Source organism: Danio aesculapii, chromosome 24 (assembly GCF_903798145.1).
Source record: "Danio aesculapii chromosome 24, fDanAes4.1, whole genome shotgun sequence".
Taxonomy (NCBI): Eukaryota; Metazoa; Chordata; class Actinopteri; order Cypriniformes; family Danionidae; genus Danio; species Danio aesculapii.
In genome coordinates this window covers 1,453,035-1,468,034 of record NC_079458.1, presented here as the reverse complement: position 1 = coordinate 1,468,034, position 15,000 = coordinate 1,453,035, and the positions used below count along the sequence as shown (strand labels likewise).

Genomic DNA, 15,000 nt, shown 5'->3' with positions numbered 1-15,000 from the left:
TTTAAAGTTTTAATATTATAAGTTTTAATGTTCATAAACACTCACCGGCCACTTTATTAGGTATACCTTACTAGTAAGGTTGGACCCCTTTTGCCTTCAGAACCGCCTTAACCCTTCATGGCAGAGATTCAACAAGGTACTGGAAATATCCCTCAGAGATTTTGCTCCATATTGACATGATAGCATCACACAGTTGCTGCAGATTTGTCGGCTGCACATCCATGATGCCAATCTCCCGTTCCACCACATCCCAAAGGTGCTCTATTGGATTGAGCTCTGGTGACTGTGGAGGCCGTTTGAGTACAGTGAACTCATTGTCATGTTCAAGAAACCAGTCTGAGATGATTGGTGCTTTATGACATGGTGCGTTATCCTGCTGGAAGTAGCCATCAGAAGATGGAGACACTGTGCTCATAAAGGGATGGACAAGGTCAGCAACAATACTCAGGTAGGCTGTGGCGTTGACACCATGCTCAATTGGTACTAATAGACCCAAAGTGTGCCAAGAAAATCTCCCCCACACCATTACACCACCACCAGCAGCCTGAACCGCTGATACAAGGCAGGATGGATCCATGCTTTCATGTTGTTGAGGCCAAATTCTGAGCCGAGCATCTGAATGTGTCAGCAGAAATGGAGACTCATCAGACCAGGCAACGTTTCTCCAATCTTCTATTGTCCAGTTTTGGTGAGCCTGTGTGAATTGTAGCCTCAGTTTCCTGTTCTTAGCTGACAAGAGCGGCACCCGGTGTGGTCTTCTGCTGCTGTAGCCCATCCGCCTCAAGGTTGGACGTGTTGTGTGTTCAGAGATGCTCTTCTGCAGACCTCGGTTGTAACGAGTGCTTATTTGAGTTACTGTTGCCTTTCTATCAGCTGGAACCAGTCTGGCCATTCTCCTCTGACCTCTGGCATCAACAAGGCATTTGCGCCCACAGAACTGCCGCTCTGTAAACCTTAGAGATGGTTGTGTGTGAAAATCCCAGTAGATCAGCAGTTTCTGAAATACTCAGAGCAGCCCAGCTGGCACCAACAACTATGCCACGTTCAAAGTCTCCCTTTCTTCCCCATTCTGATGCTCGCTTTGACCTGCAGCAGATCGTCCTGACCATGTCTACATGCCTGAATGCAGTGAGCTGCTGCCATGTGATTGGCTGATTAGAAAGTTGTATTAACGAGCAGTTGGACAGGTGTACCGAATAAAGTGGCCGGTGAGTGTATAGTTTATATTCATAAATTATTTAATATATCTTTTTTGTTCTAAGCAACAGTATTGTATGTCAGTGCTTTGAGCAGCTGTTTAATTGTTATTTCTGTTGAAATAGTTTAGCTGAATAGAGATGAGGAATGTTGTCATGACAGCACGCTAATACATCATTAGTTTCAGGGATTGTGATTGGTTTTGGGGTTGAGGGTTATCTTTTGTGTTTTTATTTTAATTTGACTTTGTTTTTGCTGCTTTTATAAGTGAAATCAAACTGAACTCCTCTGCAGCCTCAGGAAATACCTGATCACGTGTGTTTCAGTCAATGTGTTTTCTCTCAATTAGCAAACATGTTAACAGACTGTGTGTGTGTGCGTGCGTGTTTGTTTTACTTTGGTGTGTGAGTTGTGATGTGAATGTGTTTTACGGTGGTGTGTGTCTTGTGATGTGAACGTGTGTGAGTGTGGGACAGAGAGAGTGTGTGTGAGAGAGCATTTGAGTGTGTTTGTTTGAGCTTTCATGTGAATGTGTGTGTGAGTTGTGATTGAAGAGTGTGTGAGAGTTGTGATGTGAAAGTGTGAGAGAAAGTGCTTTACGTGTGTGTGTGTGTGTATGTGTTTGAGTTGTGATGTGAGTGTGTACAGTATGTTTAACTTGTGATGTCAGTGTGTGTGTGTGTGTGAGAGAGAGAGAGAGAGAGAGAGAGAGAGAAAGTGTGTGTGTGTGTGTGTCATTGGAGTTGTGATTGGAGAGTGTGTGTGAGAGTTGTGATGTGAAAGTGTGTTAGAGAGTGCTTTACGTGTGTGTGTGTGTGTGTGTGTGTGTGTTTGAGTTGTGAGTGTGTACAGTATGTTTGACTTGTGATGTCAGTGTGGGTGTGAGAGAGACAGAGAGAGAGAGAGAGAGTGTGTGTGTGTGTCATTGGAGTTGTGATTGGAGAGTGTGTGTGAGAGTGCTTTACATGTGTGTGTGTGTGTGTGTTTGAGTTGTGATGTGAGTGTGTACAGTATCTTTGTCTTTTGATGTGAACGTGTGTGTAAGTGTGTCTTTGACTTGTGATGTCAGTGTGTGTGTGTGTGAGAGAAAGTGAGTGTGTGTGTGTGTTCTCTCGATCAGTTGTAGTATAATCAGAGTTGTGTATTCTCAGTGTGTGTGCGTGTGTGTCTGAGCTGTGTTGTGAATGTGTGTTTGAGTTGTGATGTGCGTGTGTGTGCGTGTGTTCTCCTTTCGCTGTAATATGACCAGAGCTGTGTATTCTCAGTGAGTGATTGTGTTTGAGTTGTGTTGTGAATGTGTGTGTGTGTTCTCTCGGTCAGTATGTTCAGATCAGTGTGTGTGTGTGTGTGTAATGTGTGATTAAGAGCTCAGTGTTGCTTTAGTTCTGGTCAAACATAAAGACGGCTTTAAGAATCAGATCTGATCTGAGAACAGTCTGACAGCAGAACACACACACACACACATCTTCAAGACAGACTACAGTGTTTTGTTCTGTAGCCAATCAAAAACAATAATTGTGTATTAATAATAACCTCATTATCTTTATCAATCAGACATTCTCCAGCAGGCAGAAATAAAAGGAAATACTTTGAAGAATGTCCTTGCTCTATTAAACAGCACTTGGGAAATATTTGAAGCAGAATTAGAATTACACACGAGGGTCAATAATAATATATAGAGTCATGAGAGACTGTACTACTGCAGGAGATGACTTCCAGTGTCCCAGATCATCTCAGACTAATTAACCAGGTTAACCCATTAATAACCAGAGCGCCTCTCCAGAGATCATGTCTAATCAGTGAGACTCATTAATGGAGTTTATCAGCACATCCGCTCTTCATCTGCACGATGATGATGATGGTGTTTTCTTCTTCTCTGTGTATTAAGAGGCTGTAATTGGTGGTTAATTGTGTTGTAATGATGGAGCAGATTCTGCTTGCAGCGTCTCTGAGCCTGAAGGCCACAAAGATGCTATCGGCCCCGTCCTCATTATCATTAGAGCATCTCTAGACGAGGAACATTAATCATGTAATGACTTATTTACACACACACACACACACACACACACACACACACACAAAGACACATGTAACAAAACAGTGTATACAATAAATATGTTAAAGAGTCATGAGAAATGGCTGTTACTGTAATGCAGCTTAATGTAGACTGTTACCCTCATTATAAAATCATAATAACATAAAATGCATATGAATAATTTCAATAACTATACACATCATATTTATATAATTAATTAGCATTATTTATTTATACATTCAGATGAAGACAGACCTTTTCCCTCCTGTGATTTCGTTTGTTTGCTTTCTTTTCAGCTTAGTCCCTTTATTAATCAGGGGTCGCCACAGCGGAATGAACCGCCAACTTAAATAGCACGTTTAACGCAGTGGATGCCTTTCCAGCTGCAACCCAGTACTGGAAAAACCCCATACACACTCATTCACACAGACACACACAATTTAGTTGATCAATTCCCCTATAGCTCATGTGTTTGGACTGTGGGGGAAACCGGAGCACCCGGAGGAGAAACCCACGCCAACACGGGGAGAACATGCAAACTCCACACAGAAATGACAACTGACCCAGCATGGACTCAAACCAGCAACATTCTAGCTGTGAGGTGTTTGTGCTACCCACTGTGCCACTATGCTGCCTTTCCTCCTGTGATTAGTTGATTGATTTAATATATATAATTCCCAAATGCTGTTTAACCCTTTGACTGCCCGCTCTACCAAACTGTTGACCATGTTTTGACTGTTTTAAATGATGACTGTTAATGTCATATAAAGATTGACTGCTTTAAATAATGCTTTACACACACACAGGATTGTTGGTTTACAAAAAAATCAAGCAAACATAATCCTGTTGCACGACTTGATTTTGAACTAATAAGAAAGCATGTTAAATAAGAATCTGAGATATTTTATGGCATACTTCAAAAAATAAAGTTGATTTATTATTCAAAAATGTTTTGTTTTGAATATGTTTGTAAAAATAAATTGGTCTTACACTTCATATTTGTCATAGTACTTGTATTAATTCCGGTACTTTTACCATAAACCAAAATATCAACCATTTGGTAGAGGCTGATATTTTAGAAATTATAGGATGCGTTGAAAAAAAAAGCATCGAGTGTGTTAACTAGCGACATTAGGAGTTAAGAAATGAGTTATTTACATATGCACACACACATCACAACACACTGGATGACATGGGAAACAATGTTATGATGAGGGAACACATGAGTCAGTAAAAATCAAACAATCGTGTCACGCACACACATGATGAGGGAACACATGAGTCAGTAAAAATCAAACAATCGTGTCACGCACACACTTCACAGCAGAACGGACATCATAGGAAACAATATTATGATGAGGGAAAACAAACACATATTTTAAAAAGTCATGTGTCTAAACTATTATTATAATTATTTAAATGTATTTATTTTTAATTAGCCTAAAAAAAAGAATCTGAAAAAAAAGTAATGATATTTTTATTCATATAGAAATGTGGATTAAGACTACTTTCAGGAGCTTTGTGTATGAATATAGTTACAAATGGTAGCATGTTTCATTTCATTTTAATTTCTCATTAATAGAATAATAATAATAATAATAATAATAATAATGCAATTTTATTAATGCATTTGTATTTTTAATTTTCTTTCAAGTTCTTAAATTACAACAAATAAAACATCAAAAATCATATTGTTGTTACTGTAATGCATCTTAATGTAGACTTTAACCCACCGGATTCTCATAATAAAATCATAATAACATTGGAACATAACTATACAATGGCACAAGCAAATACCTCTCACGCTATTAGTTAATTTATTGATATATATATATATATATATATATATATATATATATATATATATATATATATATATATATATATACACACATACATACATACATATATATACGTGCGTGTATTTTTGTATGTGGAATACAGCATATGTTTTTCTTTGCCTTAGCCCATGTATAACAATACATCTACCTGTTAAACTGAATCTGGATGCTTTGGGGAGGGAGAGGGGAAGAGTTAAAATGAAAAGTGTATTTTCAAGTGTTTTTTTCTACAATAAAATTTTCAAAAAAATTCAATAAATATACATATTGTATTATTATTTGCAATATTTATATTTTAATTTTGCATTTATATTTAATTTTTTATACATAGTTGATTCGCCCTCCTGTGAAATCATTAATTTATTCATTTTCTTTTCGGCTTAGTCCCTTTATTAATCAGGGGTGCCACAGCGGAATGAACCAGCAACTATTCCAGCACATGTTTCACGCAGCAGATGTTCTTCCAGCTGCAACCCATCACTGGAAGACATCCACGCACACACTCATTCACACAAATACACCACGGACAAATTAGCTTACCCAATTCACCTGTACCGCATGTCTTTGGACTTATGGGGGAAACCGAAGCATCCAGAGGAAAGCCACGCGAACGCAGGGAGAACATGCAAACTCCACACAGAAATGCAGAATGACCTAGCCGAGGCTCGAACCAGCGACCTTCTTACTGTGAGGCGATTGTGCCTCCCACTGCATCGCCCCTGTGAAATTATTATTTATTAAATAACTCTTAAATGCTGTTTAACAGAGCAAGGACATTCTTCACAGTATTTCCTATGATATTTTTCTTATTTATTTGAGTTTGGCTGGCCTAAAAGCAGTTTTTACATTAAAAAATAAAACAATTTGGACAAAATAACTGGTACAATATGATGACCTGTCATCATGGCAAACACAAATGAAATCAGTTATTAAATTATTGATGTTATAAAATGTGTTATGTATAATATTCTCTCTGATAAACAGCACTTATATTAGAAATATTGGAATATGAATTAAAATTACACAGACGCTGTATCAACTGTACACACTGTATTTCTGTTACCATAATATAGGTAAGAGGCGTTTGTGGGAATATTTGTGCTTTATCTTGTGTATTATGAAGTTATAAATCAGTTTTTGAGTCTGATCTGTCTCCAAATCAATGTTCTTTATTAAATGCTGGTGTATGTTCAGTTGGTCAGCATCTCATATTTGTGTGTGTGTGTGTGTGTGTGTGTGTGTGTGTGTGTGTGCAGGTGAAGTGCTGTAAGTACTGGCCGGATGACACCGAGATCTACAGAGACATGAAGGTGACGCTGATTGAGACGCAGCTGCTTTCTGAATACGTCATCCGGACCTTCGCTGTGGAGAAGGTGCAGCGTCAACTCTGCAGCGCACACAATGACAATACACACATTTCATTAGAGCACACATTGTTGTATTGTTCCTGTAGTTTGTGTGTGTGTTTGTTTCTTTGCTTGTGTGCATGTGCAATTGCTCGTGCATGTGTGTGTGCACATGTTTGTTTGTATGTTGTGAATGAGTTTGGGTGTGTGTGTGTTTGTGCTTGCATGTGAGTGTGTGTGCATTATGTGTGCGCATATGTGTGTTTGCAGGTTTTTGTTAGTTTTCTAGTTGCAAGTTCAGTGTTGTGTGTGCATGCATGTGTGGTTTGTATTCATGTACGAGCTTGGCTGTGCATGTTTGTGCTTGCATGTATGTGTGTGTGCATGTTTGTATGTGCTTGCATGTGCAATTGTGTGTGTGTGTGTGCTGGTTTTTGTGTGGGTGCAATTTCTAGTGCATGTATGCATGTGTGTGTGTGTGCATGTGAGTGTGTTTGAGAGTGTGTGTGCATGCTTGTGACTGAGTGTGTGTACGTGTTTGTTTGTGTATGTGTGTGTTCAGAGCGTTCTGTGAGCAGTGTCTGTCTGTGATGATTTTCTATCGATGTCTTGATCTCTATGTGTGTGTGTGTGTGTTTCTGTCAGCGAGGAGCTCATGAGATCCGAGAGATCCGGCAGTTTCACTTCACCGGTTGGCCGGATCACGGAGTGCCATATCACGCCACGGGGCTGCTGGGATTCGTGCGTCGGGTCAAAGCCAAGAGTCCGGCTAACGCAGGGCCGATGGTGGTGCACTGCAGGTACAGGAGAATATACTAATATATAGATATGTCTGAGAAAATTAAAATAATCCACTCAGCTCTCAGAACACAGTTAACACAGTGAGTGTATTTCTGCTCACACACACACACAAACACACACTATAATCTGCCATAGAACTCCATATAAAAGCCAGAAACTCTTCAGCACAGGCCTGTCTAAAGGGTTAACGCTTCACACTGATGATCAACCATAAAAAACTATTACAAAGTATATGCTGTCATGGCTCTGTAATCAATAAATGTGATTATAATGGAAGTCAATAGGGCAAAAACAGCACCAACATAACCAAAGGAAGTACATTTGAGCAATACACAAGAGTTCATATACTAAAATGCTTCCTAACACAGGCTAATCTACAGCACAACACTAAAACATCCATTGATCTTCTCCACGGGGAAGCTGCGTTTTACACAGTGACTGATAAACCTGTGAAGACGGAGCTGTTGTGAGCTCGGAGGTTCTTAATGTTCAGCATATGCTTTTGTTGAACCATCTGCTCACATTAGTTCAGCTCATTTTTCACACAAACCTGTTTATTAGCCCGATTTGTGCTGGAAAACTACATTACCCATAATGCTGTGCTGAAAATCCACCAATAAGAGAGTCACAGTGAGATCTGTAGCTCCACCCACTTTCGTAAAGCCCTTTAAATGACATAATCAACCCTTATGTACTATCTGCAGATACTGAAGTATGTATGTTTATATTCATATTTCGCAATAAACTGGAAATGTGCTGTTTTTATAAACATATCCAACAGGTTAAAGAGATTTACATTGCCTCATGTTTTTATTGTGATTGCAGAATTTGCAGTGCTTCATGGGATTGTAGTTTTTAAAGCCATTGAGGCTTGTATATTTGAATTTTTGTCTGCTTTTAAGATACGTCTGTGCTTTAAATCAATCTTTATAATATTGTGCTTATGACAGAATATATCCCTATTGGATAAATGAATGGGAGGATTCATTATGAAAACAGTGCTGCTGGATTGTTTTTGTTTTGCTACAGTATGTGTGTTTGTGTGTAATGTGTGTGTGTGTGTGTGTGTGTGTGTGTGTGTGTGTGTGTGTGTGTGTGTGTGTGTGTGTGTGTTTTCAGTGCTGGCGCGGGTCGTACCGGATGCTTCATTGTTATTGACATCATGCTGGACATGGCGGAGCGGGAAGGAGTGGTGGACATCTATAACTGCGTCAGAGAACTGCGCTCACGTAGAGTCAACATGGTGCAGACGGAGGTGAACCATCAACAATTTATTTTATTTCAGTTAACAAAAATGTTTTTCAATAGTTTTTATCTTATTTTTACGTCTTGTTTACTAAAATAACCTTGCCTCAGATCAGCCGCAGCCAATCATATATAATAATGCACGTGAGTGATGTGTTTGGCGCCATCTACTGGTGCAAATCAGATGTTACCACACAATGAGTTCTAATGAATCCAGATTTTTTTTGCAAGTTATTATTTTATTTGTGTTAGTTTTTCAGTGACTCTTGTTAGTTTCGTTTCGTTTTAGTTTTTTGTTTTTCTTAAATTTTTACTTTTAAACAAAACTATTTTTACTTTTAAACGAAAATGTTTTTTGACCAATAGTTTGTCTTAGTTTTAGCTTTCACTTACTAAAGTAACCTTGCCTCACATCAATCACTCACCCTCATATTCAAACTGGAAACTGAACGAAAACTAAATTAAAATACATCTTAAAATGGAAAAAACTATTTTATCATAGTTTTTTAGATTTTAAAATGTATTTTAATTTACTGACATCGAATTAAGATGACACAACATTTAAGATATTTCAAATCTTTTGAATATATAATCATGTGCTTGAGAAATGTGATTAGCACCATCTACTGGTGCAGGTCAGAATTTACACCACACAATGAGTTCTAATGAATCCTGAATTTTAATTTTTTTTTTTGCTAATTATTATTTTATTTCAGTTCGTTTTTCAGTGACTGTTGTTAGTTTAGTTTAATTTGTTTAATTTTAGTTTTTTGTTAATTGTTATTTTTTTTATTTCAGTTAATGAAAATGTTTTTGAACAATAGTTTTTATCTTAGTTTTACTTTTAATAAAATAACCTTGCCTCACATCAGCCATAACCAGTTTTGTATTAAATTGTGGTGTTTGGCGCCAAGTTCTAATGAATCCTGATTTTTTTTTTTGTGAATTATTATTTTATTTGTGTTAGTTTTTCAGTGACTCCTGTAAGTTTTGTTTAGTTTTGTAAACAAAACTAGTTTTACTTTTTTTAAAAAGATTTATTTTTGGCGGGGGAGGGGGGGGGGCAGGGTAGGGAAATGTCCTTGAGCCTGGATTCAAACTCTGGACACCCTGACGTGCTACTCCACCATATGTCGACGCGCCAACCACTAGGCAATTGCGCCGACAACTATTTTTACTTTTAAACGAAAATGTTTTTGACCAATAGTTTGTCTTGGTGTTAGCTTTTACTTATTAAAATAACCTTACCTCACATCAATCACACACTCACACCAGCTTCAGCCAATCGCACACACCCTCATATTTATTGTGAATTTAGCTGTTGAACAATTGTTGTCAAATTATGCAGCAACAAATAATTTGTGCTGACGGAATCTAGATTAAACTAAATTAAAATAAAGACGACACAACATTTAAGACATTTAAAATCTTTTTGTATACATAATCATGTGCTTGAGAGATGTGTTTGGTGCCATCTACTGGTGCAGGTCAGAATTTACACCACAGCATGAGTTTTAATAAATCCTGAAAAATGTATTTTTTTGCTAATTATTATTTTAATTTGAGTTTGTTTTTCAGTTACTGATGTTACTTTAGTTTTAGTTATTCATTTATCGTAAATTTTTTTAATTTCAGTAAATTTTTTTTGACCAATAGTTTTAATCTTAGTTTTTTATTTTTGTTTACTAAAATAACCTTGCTTCACATAAATCACACATACACACACTAACACACCCTCACATCAGCTTCAGCCAATCACACACACTCTCACGTCAGCTGCAGCCAATCACACACATCCTCATATCAGCTGCAGCCAATCACACACACCCTCATATCAGCTGCAGCCAATCACACACATCCTCATATCAGCTGCAGCCAATCACACACTCCCTCATGTTTATTCTTAGTTTTGCTGTTGAATAATCGTCGTTATATTATTCATCATTGACTTTTGTTCAACTTTTTTTTTCCACAACAAGTTTTGGTTTTTGTTTACTAAAATAACATTGCAGCCTATCACAAGCAACTTCACATCAGCTTCAGCCAATCATGCGCGGCCACTCTCTCCAGCCCTGCCCAAAGACACACACACACACACACACACACACGCTCACACACACTTCACCTAAAACTTCCAGACATGAATAAAGACGTTAGCAGAATAGCCGGAGTGTGTGTTTGACCGCTGCATGAAGAGCAGAGGCATCCTGCAGGCAGATGGAAATGTCACTTCATGAATGATTTACATCCAGCTGTCAGACGGCAGAGATGACCACGAGCAGACCACCAGTCCCAAAGAGCAAACCCATTATCTGATCTGACCACACGCGTCTTTCTGACACACTAAATATCAGCTTTTCTATTTTAAACACTGTCTTCAATTAAGTTTACGAACTTTTAACATGCAAAAAATAAAATTATTATTCATTTATTTTCCTTCAGCTTAGTCCCTTTATTCAGCAGGGGTCGCCACAGCGGAATGAACTGCCAACTATTCCAGCATATGTTTTACACAGCGGATGCTAAATTGGCTGTAGTGTATGTGTGTGAATGAGTGTGTATGGATGTTTCACAGTGATGGGGTGGAGCTGGAAGGGCATCCGCTGTGTAAAATATATGCTGGATAAGTTGGCGGTTCATTCCGCTGTGGCAACCTCAGATTAATAAAGGGACTAAGCCGAAAAAAGAAAGTGAAGGAATGAATGAATTCCCCTATAGCACATGTGTTTGGACTGTGGGGGAAACCGGAGCACCCGGAGGAAACCCACGCCAACACGGGGAGAACATGCAAACTCCACACAGAAATGCCAACTGACCCAGCCGAGACTCGAATCAGCGACCTTTTTGCTGTGAGGCAATCGTGCTACCCACTGCGCCACCGTGATGCCGTTATAATAAATATGATATGTGTAAATGCAACATTATTTTGAGACCTGTCTACATTTATCTGAAACTATGGAAATCAGTTAGTAATTGTCTCGCTATGAAATATTGATATTTCAGGAGCAGTATGTGTTTATCCATGACGCCATCTTGGAGGCGTGTCTTTGTGGCGACACCACGATCCCAGCCAATCAGCTTCGCTCGGTCTATTACGACATGAACCGATTGGATCCTCAAACCAACTCCAGCCAAATTAAAGAGGAGTTCAGAGTGAGTGCGCCTGTATTTATGAAGAAATGAATATAATATCTAACTTTTATGTTTTGTTTTTTTAATTATTGTTACACATTTGAACCTGATTTAATCATTTTAATTCTTTATTTTTTTATACTTTTGTGATTATTTTATGATTATTTTAATCTTCTTATGTAAAGCACTTTGAATCACCATTGTGTATGAAATGTGTTATATAAATAAACTTGACTTGCCTATTAATAATTTAGATTCTTAATTTATCTAATTAATGTGTATATATATATATATATATATATATATATATATATACAGATGAAGTCAGAATTATTCGCCCCGCTGTTTATTTTTTTCCCCAATTTCTTTTTAAAGGAGAGCAGATTTTCTTCAACACATTTCTAATCATAATAGTTTAATAACTCATCTCTAATTACTGAGTTCTTTTCTCTTTGCAATGATGACAGTAAATAATATTAGACTAGATATTCTTCAAGACACTTCTATACAGCTTAAAGTGACATTTAAAGGCTTAACTAGGTTAATTAGGTTAACTAGGCAGGTTAGGGTAATTAGGCAAGTCATTGTATAATGATGGTTTGTTCTGTAGACTATTGAAAAATATATAGCTTAAAGGGGGCTAATAATATTGACCTTTATAAAAAATTAAAAAATGTTTTTATTTTAGCCGAAATAAAACAAATAAGACTTTCTCCAGAAGAATAAATAATATCAGACATACTGTGAACATTTCCTTGCTCTGTTCAACATCATTCAGGAAATATTTAAAAAAGACACACAAATTCAAGGGGGGCTAAGAATTCTGACTTTAATTGTATATATATATATATATAGTTGTTTTTTTACCTTTATTTAGGAGGATATCTTACTTAGATTCTTTATTTATATAATATTTATATAAAAATAGAAATTAAACTATTGAATATACAGTTGAAGCCCTCCTGATAACAGCACATAATATTAGACTAGATATTCTTCAAGACACTAGTATACAGCCTTAAATGACATTTAAAGGCTTAACTAGGGTAATTAGGGTAAAGTTAGGGTAATTAGGCAAGTCATTGTATAACAGTGGTTTGTTCTGGAGACAATCAGAAACTAATATTGCTGAAGGGGGCTAATAATATTGACCTTAAAATGGGTTAAAAATATTAAAAACTGCTTTTATTCTAGCTGAAATAAAACAAATAAGACTTTCTCCAGAAGAAAAAATATTATCAGACATACTGTGAAAATTCCTGAATCTGTTCAACATCATTTGGGAAATATGTGGAAAAGAATAAATATTGCACAGGAGGGTGAATAATATATATATTTAAATTGAATCCAAAAATGCCTGAGTGTGAGCTGTGTTTGTGTGTGTCAGACGTTGAACATGGTGACGCCGACGCTGCGGGTGGAAGACTGCAGCATCGCTCTGCTGCCCCGGAACCATGAGAAGAACCGCTGTATGGATGTGCTGCCGCCGGACCGATGCCTGCCCTTCCTCATCACCATTGATGGAGAGAGCAGCAACTATATTAATGCTGCGCTCATGGACGTATGTCACACACACACACACACACACACACACACACGCATACAGCGAGTCTTCAGTGAGTCTTTAGTAAATGACTCACTGATTCAAATGACATGTTCATAGTGAGTCTCCATTAAACAACTCAATTCAAATTATTCATTCAAAGTGAGTCTTCAGTAAACAAGTCACTGATTCAAATGATCCATTCAGAGTGAGCCTTCGGTAAACAACTCAATGATTCAAATGATTCACTCAAAGTGAGTCAAATGATCCATTCAGAGTGAGGGTTTGGTAAACACCTCAGTGATTCAAATGATTCATTCAAAGGGAGTCAAATGATCCATTTAGAATGAGCCTTCTGTAAACAACTTAATGATTCAAATGATTCATTCAAAGTGAGTCTTCAGTAAACAAGTCACTAATTCAAATGATTCATTCAGAGTGAGTCAAATGATCCATTCAGAGTGAGCCTTTGGTAAACAACTCAGTGATTTAAATGATTCATTCAGAGTGAGTCAAAGGATCCATTCAGAGTGAGCCTTCGGTAAACAACTCAATGATTCAAATGATTCATTCAAAGTCAGTCTTCAGTGAACAAGTCACCGATTTAAATGATCCATTCAGAGTGATTCAAGTAATACAGTCAGAGTGAGCCTTGGTAAAATACTCACTGATTCAAAGAGTGAGTCAAATGATCCATTCAGAGTGAGCCTTCATTAAACGAATCATTCGTCAAATGAATCATTCAGAATGTGTCTTTAGTAGACAACTCAGTAATTTAAATGATCTGTTCAGAGTGAGTCTCCAGTAATCAACTCACCGATTCAAATGGTCAATTCAGAATGATTCAACAGTAACAACTTACTGATTCAAATGATTTATTCAGAGTGAGTCTCCAGTAAACAACTCACTGATTTAAATGATCCATTCAGAGTGAGTCTCTAGTACTTTTACTCAAGTGTGTGATTGTGTGTTTGGTCCCTGCAGCTCTTCCGCAGTAAACACACACACACACACACAACATTGTCTGCTCAATGAAAACCATTCAAAAACAAAAACAATTTATTCATTTCATTGTCAGGAAAATGTCTGAAAGTGATCCATAACCCGAACACACACACACACACACACACACACACACACACACACACACACACACACACAGAAGCGGAGAGATTGGATGAGTGTGTTTGTTTTACATGCGGCAGTGCATTTGTTTTCATTACAGTAAATGGAGGAGGAAGACACACGCAAACAAGCGTTCAGCACTAAACTCCTCCACACCATTAGTCAAGGAGACAGAGAGACGGAAATGAGCTGCTGTTTTTCATGTTCACAGAGCTACAAGCAGCCGTCTGCCTTCATCGTTACCCAGCATCCCCTGCCCAACACTGTGAAGGACTTCTGGAGGCTCGTCCTGGACTACCACTGCACATCTATAGTCATGCTGAACGATGTGGATCCAGCACAGGTCAGACACTCACACTATCACTGTACATCTACACTCACTGGCCACTTTATTAGGTACACCTGACTAGTACCAGGTTGGACCCCCTTTTGCCTTCAGAGCTGCCTTAATCCTTCAGGATTCAACAAGCTACTGGAAATATTCCTCAGAGATTTTGCTCCATATTGACATGATAGCATCACACAGTTGCTGCAGATTTGTCGGCTGCACATCCATGATGCCAATCTCCCGTTCCACCACATCCCAAAGGTGCTCTATTGGATTGAGCTCTGGTGACTGTGGAGGCCATTTGAGTACAGTGAACTCATTGTCATGTTCAAGAAACCAGTCTGAGATGGTTGGTGCTTTATGACATGGTGCGTTATCCTGCTGGAAGTAGCCATCAGAAGATGGAG

The 15,000-nt window shown here is 37.9% G+C and overlaps 1 protein-coding gene across 8 annotated transcripts in view; it reads left to right on the top strand.

Moving 5' to 3' along the window:
* Positions 1–15,000, top strand: part of ptprma (protein tyrosine phosphatase receptor type Ma) — a 331,270-nt gene that overhangs the window by 308,344 nt on the left and 7,926 nt on the right. For all 8 annotated transcript variants that reach the window (XM_056451138.1, XM_056451136.1, XM_056451137.1 and 5 more), the window contains 6 exons: positions 6,330–6,446; positions 7,065–7,219; positions 8,340–8,475; positions 11,469–11,618; positions 12,985–13,158; positions 14,477–14,608. In XM_056451138.1, the coding sequence (XP_056307113.1) occupies positions 6,330–6,446; positions 7,065–7,219; positions 8,340–8,475; positions 11,469–11,618; positions 12,985–13,158; positions 14,477–14,608 (864 nt within the window). The remainder of the gene's footprint in view (positions 1–6,329; positions 6,447–7,064; positions 7,220–8,339; positions 8,476–11,468; positions 11,619–12,984; positions 13,159–14,476; positions 14,609–15,000) is intronic.